Source organism: Cyprinodon variegatus, unplaced genomic scaffold (genome assembly GCF_000732505.1).
Source record: "Cyprinodon variegatus isolate N-32 unplaced genomic scaffold, C_variegatus-1.0 Scaffold881, whole genome shotgun sequence".
In the NCBI taxonomy this organism is placed as follows: Eukaryota; Metazoa; Chordata; class Actinopteri; order Cyprinodontiformes; family Cyprinodontidae; genus Cyprinodon; species Cyprinodon variegatus.
In genome coordinates, this window is record NW_015151334.1 from 1 (window position 1) to 8,221 (window position 8,221).

Below are 8,221 nucleotides of genomic sequence, written 5' to 3' on the forward strand. Positions count from 1 at the left end.
GTAGAAGCTGACAGATAGGTCTTCTATTGGTAGAAGCTGACAGATAGATGCTGTTAAAGGGGTAGATGAAGTGTGTGTTGAGGAAGATGAGGAAGAGGAGGGTGTGCTGGGAACCCTGTGAGGCCGTCACCTCAGTCGGCGTTTCTGAGGCGTCTGCTGGTCCAGGTCCCTCTGCTGCCGCTCCTCTCTCGTCATCCCCTTGTAGTTGGAGGTCAGACCGAAGATCGGCCGGGACCACTCATCTGCAAAGAACCACAGGATCAGCTCCAACGTGGTCATCATCATCATCATCTTCATCACCCCAGCAGCTAGATCATCTGATATTAGAGGAGCTCCTGCAGCTCCAGAACGTTCATCTTCCTGTGCTGGCGAGGAAAGCAGCGGTTCTTACTGATGAGCTTGAGAGCGAGGTCTTTGTTGGCACGCGATTCTTTGGGATGTTTGTAGAGGAACATGACGGCGCGGCCGATCCCGCTGTGCTTCAGGGTTTCCTGGCTGACGTTGGGAAGCTGCGGCAGAAAGACGCAGAGTGACTGAAGGTTCAGAAGCTCAGGTCGGCTTCGCTTAGAGGTCAGGACTCACCTCCTGCAGGATCCTGAGCAGCTCCTCTCTGATCCTCAGGGCAGGCAGCGATTTGTCCGGTAGAGGGCTGATCCACTCTTTGATGGCTGACATCACTCCGCTGTCGATAAAGGTCTCCTTCAGGTCCTGTCTGCGGGACAAACAGGACAGCAGTGCCTCACATTGGTCCCAGTGGAAACCAGCTGGTTCTGTGGTCAAATGGAGCAGAAATAAAACGAATCCTTACTTCTTCAGGTGCATCACGACCTGCGGCAGCAACGTCAGCTTCTTCAGCGCCGGCTTCTTCTGGCTGTTCAGAGTCCGATCCTCCTGGTAAACGAACAAACCATCAGTGGGGTCTATAGCTCCGTCTGCCAAGCTTTTATTATGAAAATGTTATAAAATACGTTCTATTGCTGAGCCTTTATTGTGAAAGTCAGGCAGGCTTAATAAGCAGGGCTTTTACTGTGAAAGTTAACTATACCAAGCTCTGTAATGTTAAAAGAAGCTGGGATTAACTATGGTAGGCTTTTATTGTGAAAGGCAGCAAGGTTAATCAGGCAAAGGCTTTTACTGTGAAAGGCAGGCAGAGAGAAATACACCAAGGCTTCTAACAGATTAAGTAAATGGGATTAATTATGTCAAGGCTTTTAATTTGAAGGGAACATCAGGTTTCCAGAATGGAAATGCAGTTGCATCTGTAGGGCCTTTTATTGTGGCGGGTAGGTAGGGCTTACCTCTGCAGCCTCGTTCATCTTGGTTATCATGGCGCTGACAACGTCGTCAGCGTCGCTGATGAACGTTCCTCCGTCGCGATGTCGCCTCTTCCGACTATTCATGGCTTTTCTCTTGGCCAGCATGATGTCGAAATCGGACATGAAGCTCGTGCTAAATCACACAAACACAGGTTAACCTCAGCGTCTGACAGAGATGGCAACAAACCACCGGATCAGGACCTACTCCTGCCCGCTGCGGTCCACCCCTTCATCGGAGTCCGACTCCTCCACCGCCTGCTGCTGCTCCTTTGGCTGCTTGTTGTCGGCCTCAAGTTCCTCCTGGTTGAAGCCCTGCAGGAGGAGGTGGTTTGAGAGGAGGTGAAGCTGACCGCTGATCAGTTTTACAGCAAACAGCATCAGAGGGAATGCTTACCGTGAACTCCTCCTCCTCTTCATCTCCGGACTCTCCAAAGATATCGGCGATAATTTTCCTGCAAAAAGCATTTAATCTGGGTCAGCAGTCAGTTTAATCCCCAACAAACATCCACTACAGGCCGGACCCAGGACTTCAGAACCATATAAAACTGGATTAAGTTCTAAAGATCAATCATTCCCACAGTTTGTTCTGGGTTTCTCCTGCAGATTTCGGGGAGTTGCAGCCCGAGCATCAGGCTGTAACTCCCTCTGTTAAAGAGGAGGCTCCTTCTCAGGGTTTGGAACATCTGATCCGAGGTTTTCAGAACTTCCTGAGATCCGGTTTAAAACCCAGAGAAGCATTATTTGCAGCTCAGACCAGAATTGCTACATATGTTTCACAGGTTCAGTGAATCAAAGGTATGTTTAGTTTCCAGAACCGAAGCCCCAGATATGAGTCTGTGGTTCTGATCCTGAACAGATGATGGCGCCACCTCAGACCCAGCTGGTGTTTCTGATTCTGAATCAGGTCTCAGAGTAAACTGAGGGAGGGAGAAGCTTTCGTTCAGCCTCTTCCCCCACCCCGGTCGTCACACCTGCAGCTCTACATTGTGCCAGTAGGGGGCGGTGTCTGCCTGAACACATTAACTCACTCCTGCTCCTCTCCGGAGTCGCTGTCGCTGCCGAACAGAGCCTTCTCATCCTTTTCCGTCGCGGGCTTGGCCTGGTCGTCCTCGTCGCTCCCGCTGTCTGATCCGAGCTCCCTCAGCTTGGCTGCCAGGCTTTTATCCGGACCGTCGGAAGCGTCGTCGCTACCCGAGTTCTCATCATCGGACACCGCCCGACTCCTCTTAACTGCCGAGTCAGAAGGAGGGAAGCAAAGACAACGAATGACTGAAAGGTTTTACAGGAATGAGTCACTCCAATTTCATGCTTTTTAATGCTCTTAGAAATAATTTTAATGCCATCAACAAGCACCCATGACTCTCTATATATATATATATAACAGCGTAAAATCCGTGGTCATCTTTACCGTCGACAGGCTGCAGCCATGTCCTGAATTCCTCGATTTTCAGCCACTTTAGTTGAAATTTGTATTTTCCCATTTTCTAGCTTTTCTCTGCCTCAAGCTTCTTTACCGAACAAACGGCTTTATGATCAACCGGAAGCAGTTCCACGCAAACACGCAGAACCAGTTCTATCTGATATATCTGGCGAAATTGTTTTTATAAACGTTTTTTTTTTTTTATTAAGATTTAAAATGCCATGATAATCACATTTAATGAATTTTAATGCCAATTAAGACCTTAATTTAAAAAATATATAATTTTACGACTTTTAATGACCCACAGAAACCATGTTTTAAACTAAAAAAAAGCCGCCTGACTTACCTGGTTTGTCTTCCTTATCCTCGTCCTCGTCTTCGCTGTCAGACAGGATGGCCTTCTTCCTCTTCACTGCGGATCCACAGACACATGTTAACCCAGACACTGCAGCAGCATCACAACCATCCCACGACCCGACACAAAGACAAGAACTTTGAGGTTTCAAAACAAGGCTCTAAATGGAACACTCTGTACCAGGCATGGTGGTGGCTGTGTTATGATGTGGGACTGCTAGACTAGAACAAAGTGGTAGAAACCCTGAAGGAGAAACATCAGAACAATGATCCATTTAGAACAGATCAGGTTCTGGGCTGGCTACCACCAGAACAGGTTCAGGTGCCGCTCCTCTGGTCTTTCACAGGACTGCTGCTCTAATATCCAATCAGAACCACATACAGCCCCCCCTCGGTGGGTGGGGGGGACATTTAATCTGGTACCTGGTTTCTCGTCCTCTTCATCGCTGTCCTCTCTCTGCTGCTTGCCTTCCTCCTGCTGCTCTTCATCACTTCCAGCTGCAGCGTTCTTCCTTCGTACTCCTTCCTCCTCCTCGCTGTCAGACTGCATCACCCCCTTCCACTTCCCTCCTCTTTCTCCTTCCTCCTCCTCTGAGTCCACGGGCGCCGCCTTGCGCCTGGTGGGCGCCTCTGTGTCAGAGTCACTGTCAGAGCGCCGGTCCGGAGACCCGGCAGGTTTCTCCTCTTCGTTCTCAGAGTCGCTGTGAGCGGCGGCTTTGGTGGCTTCCTCCCCGTCCTCCACCTCTGAGCTGCTCCCTCTGCGTCTAACGGGGGACCTGTCCTCCTCCTCCTCATTGTCGGACGCTGCGGGTTTGACCGGAGACGACTCCTCATTGTCCGACCCGCTCGTCCTTCTTTTCTCCGGCGACTCCTCCTCATCGTTTTCTGAGCCGCTCATCCTGCGTTTGACTGGAGTGTCCTCGTCATCGCTGTCTGCCGGCCGCGGAGCCTCCGCCTCCGAGTCACTTTTGTCATTGTGGCCCCTGGGGGCCTCGCCATCAGAGTCGCTGTCTGCCTTGCGGCGCTCCTCTGTGTCTGAGCTGCTAGCTGCGCCGCCCGTTTCCATGGCATTGGAGGCGTCTTCATCGTTGCTGCCCTCGTCCTGCAGAGACCGAAAAACGCAGAAGATCACCATGGAGACCGGTGAGAGTTAAAGGCAGAAGAAGAATCAACCTCTAGCCGATTTCTGAAGAATTCACAGAACAGAAAGCTTTTTCTTTTCCAAAGAAAGAACAAATTTCCATTAAATAAAACTATGGTATTAATGAGGACAATTTGTAATTTCCCAGTTTTTAGTGAATGCAACACAAACACCACAAAACAGAGATTAGCTTGTATAAAAGAGGTCCCAGAAGAAAATTAAAAGGTTTTTTTTTTTTTTTGGGTAGAAAGAAAAAGAGGGAGAAGAAGGATCAAGACACTAAATGGAATCATCCTGCCGATTCAGAATATGGTGCCGATTAATGCTCCCCCACATGTGCAGCGTAATCCTCATATGAATCAAGATGCTATGACCAAAAATATTTGATTGACAGATGACCGTTGATATATGACTGGCCAAAATTAGGTGTTTAGGGTAACTAACTGGCCTGCATAAGATAACGGAAAAAAAAAAAAGATTTTAATACAGGATTTTCTTTTTGACCACCACACCATGAGAGATACCACAAAATAATGTCTGTTTCTTGGTTATTGTTTGGGTGACTGTGGGTAAAGTAGGACGCTTCTTGAAAATGTAGCTTCTGTATTATTTATTTAGCCTATTTCATCTCTAGAGCTAAAGTTTCATATGATAAAAACCTGTTCAAAGACTTAGCGTTACTAATTATTTAGGTGGCACACATGTCATAAATGCTAAATTCAAATGAGCCATCTCACCATACAGTGAGATTAATCTAGATTTTAAAAAAATAATCTATGCCTACTACTGAAATAAATTTAAAACAAAAACTAAGTCCGAGAACACAGCAGAGTTCTTCTCGTTTCAAGGTTCTAGTTTTCCATCAAAAAATGCGAAAACAAAAAAAAAATCAAGTTTGATGATTTTTCAATGTCGACTGAAAGGATTGTTCCCTGGACAGCATTAAATATTCTTTATCAAAAGCAACAAACATGCCGACCTCTGACTGATGGCCGTCGCTTCTCATGTCCTCGCCATCGGATTGAGGATGCTCATCCTGAACCGGGGTGCCGCCTCCATCATCTGAAAACAAACATTAGAAAGTTAACCTTAATGGTTTCGGGCGAAACTGCATAAACCCAGCACATCGGCGTGGGAAACACAACAACAAACATGATAATATTCCTCAGAAACAAAACAACCGACTCAGATCTAACTGGAGCTATGTTGATGCTCCTGCTAATCAGACACTTTAAAAGATGATCTGATTTTATTTGAGGTACGGAAAATAGTTATTTAAAATAAAAGCAACACAGTGACAGCAACCATGTCTGACCTTTTAAGCTGGGGTTTGTTCATGCTCTAAAAGAACCGGCCTAAATCAGATCAGAATAAATCAATTCAGTTTACCGGCTGAATTGTTCCAGGGTCTAAGAGAATATTATGTAAGAATAACTAACATTTGTGGGCAAATGTTGTTGTTCTGGACCGCATCACAGAAGTTAATGCAGCCGAAATTTAAGACATTAAAAATAGCTGGAGAACTGTGATGCAAGCATCATTAAACCCAGGAATAAAATAGAAATGATTGTAAGTTAAACCCAAACCTCACAAATCAGAAACAGCTTTAAATTCAAAATTATTACCTGATTTCACGTCTTCTCACTAAGAAGTTCTCAGGGTATTAGTTCAGCTGAATAATATCTGTTCCCAGATATGCATTCAGACAATCTACAAACATATTACAATAAACCTGATGAAAAAAAACCCTGATGGCCTGAAATATCATGTTGGGAACTTTTAATTACTAATTAGAAAAAAAGGATTTTCGTTAAGAAAAACAAATCCCAGATCTGAAACCTTATTAGAGAAAAAAAACATTCAGATAATGCATAAAGATAAAGCTGTAATAAAGCTTTGTACGTAATATCCAACACAACCTTAACAGATCATTAAGTGACTAAAATAAGGAAACTGCCTCTGCTCTGTGTTTCTAAGGCTCAGAAACAGTAAATGAGGGTCCAAAGAGAGAGATCTCAGCTGAATCAATGAAATTATAATGATCACCTCACAGGAGAGAGGAAGGCAAGAAAACCTCAAAGCAATTCGCCTTTGTTAAAGATAGGCTGTGTATTTACAGCTTGAAGCCTTCTCTCTCCGGTTCTTTTTCCTGAAAAGAGATCACTAAGGGCAAACTCTTTAAATAACACTTCAAAACGTATATGTATTTAATAACCAGGAAACATGACAACAGATTCTGATAGAAACTGTAATCTTACTCAGATCAGAGAAGTTGCTTAGAGGTTACACAAGGCAGCTGCTCACCTCTCAGAAAGTAGCCCCGATTAACAGTTATAAAGGCATTTAATACATCTCCAGTCTACCACATCATCACATTTTACATCATACACATTAGAAGATGAGTGGACATCCATGGCTTCAGCCTTATCAAAATATTTCTCTTTGTTTTTAGATTAAGGACACCGCTCTCATTCAACTCCATAATATTTGCCAAGTACAAAATTAAGAGTATAACTCTATATCCAGACAGAAGAACTGTCTTAATTGGATTAACTATTGTGGAAAACATCAGTTCTGACACGCAAGAGGCAACTAATATCAAGGTGTAATAACTCGTATCATCAATGATAATGATCCTAACGCCTGGAAATAGTAAATATACATAAAGGAAGTGGAGGATCTCAGCAGATGGCTCTGAGATGGAAGAAGGACCAACAGTAGAACAGAAGAAAGATTCCAGGAGGCTGAAGGGCAACATGGGGGAAATATTGGACATTTGTTTGGACCAGCAGCATTAGTTAATCAATACTTTGCTGATAAATCTGGAGAATTCAGATCCTCCAGGAAGTTCGGCAAGAAATAAAGTAATTTAAATATGGACCCAGATGTTTTTAACCAGAGGTTGTCTTCCATCAACCAGTGAGTGAAAGTAAAACCTGAAAGCCAACAGGCAGACTGAAATCCCAGCTCATAAAGGAGACAAAACAAAAGGACAATTTTAAATAGAATTAGCGGGAAACCAACCCCCACCAGGGCGAGCATTACAGACACAATTGAGCTAATAGCCTTCAGAACCTCAGGTTAGTAGCGATGAACCCCGCCACTGGAGCAGCTCATGGTGAGCTTTGTTAACGTCTACATGCTAGCATGTTATCCGGGTAGCAGAGCGCACTTACCGGACATGAATTCCTCCTCTCCCCCGTCCATCTTTCTGGCCTCCGGGTCGGACCTTAGTGGGCGGACCGGTACCTTCTTATTAGAGTTTCTCTCCCAGCCAAGAAATACAAATAAAAACCAAACATAAATGAAGATACAAGAGGCACAAAAACAAGAAGCTAGCTGCCGTTAGCAGCTCGACAGGCAAAATGGGGGAACCACCGTAGACTGCGCATGCGTCGTAGATTACGTAACTTACGTCTCTTCATTTGATGTTTTATGGCGTATGGAGAACAAACCGAGGTTTCATACTGCCACCTATAGATCTGGAGCATCACTGGAAAAGGATTAGGGCCACTGAAAAAATAAAAAGAGTTAACTGATTTTTAAATATTATTTCAGTTTAATATTTTATAAGATAAAAAGTCAGAATTCGGACTTATTTTTTAGAATTCAGACTTTTTTCTGACTGTAAAATTGTAGGGAAATCATATTTAAATGTCAAATCAATCTGGCTTAAGCATGTATATAAATGTACTCTTTATCAGACCATATTGTCCCAAAAGTTAGAACATTGTTATTTTTTTTTTAATTATGTCTGAAAATCTTTTTTTTTTTTTTTTTCATTATCTTATGCGGGCCAGTTAGTTATACGTCAGCTTGAACACCTAAAATCAGCCAATCATATATCAACGGTCATCAATCAATTTTTTTCTGTCATAGTATCTTGATTCATATGTCGCAGCTGATATACGCAACGATAGAAATAAGAATAATTTCCTTTCCCTTTGAGTTCTGTCCCATTGTTAACAGGGATGGACGTCTGTGTCTTCA

General features: G+C 44.0%; 1 protein-coding gene across 1 annotated transcript; it reads right to left on the reverse strand.

Moving 5' to 3' along the window:
• Positions 1–88: 88 nt before the first annotated feature.
• LOC107099525 (protein IWS1 homolog) lies at positions 89–7,612 on the reverse strand. The gene is made up of 12 exons (XM_015397685.1): positions 7,408–7,612; positions 5,211–5,293; positions 3,514–4,192; positions 3,083–3,148; positions 2,345–2,546; positions 1,711–1,768; positions 1,522–1,628; positions 1,299–1,449; positions 809–891; positions 583–712; positions 392–509; positions 89–242 (listed from the first exon to the last, which is right to left on the reverse strand). The coding sequence occupies exons 1-12, from the start codon at positions 7,436–7,438 to the stop codon at positions 127–129; spliced, it is 1,824 nt and encodes a 607-aa protein (XP_015253171.1). The 5' UTR covers positions 7,439–7,612; the 3' UTR covers positions 89–126.
• Positions 7,613–8,221: the final 609 nt, after the last annotated feature.

Excerpts from the sequence above, each read along its gene's own strand:
- LOC107099525 (XM_015397685.1), bottom strand. The coding sequence starts at position 7,438 with ATGGACGGGGGAGAGGAGGAATTCATGTCCG. Across the intron at positions 510-582 it reads TGCTCAGGATCCTGCAGGAG|CTTCCCAACGTCAGCCAGGA; the intron begins GTGAGTCCTGAC and ends TTTCTGCCGCAG. Across the intron at positions 243-391 it reads CCTCGCTCTCAAGCTCATCA|ATGAGTGGTCCCGGCCGATC; the intron begins GTAAGAACCGCT and ends GGTTCTTTGCAG.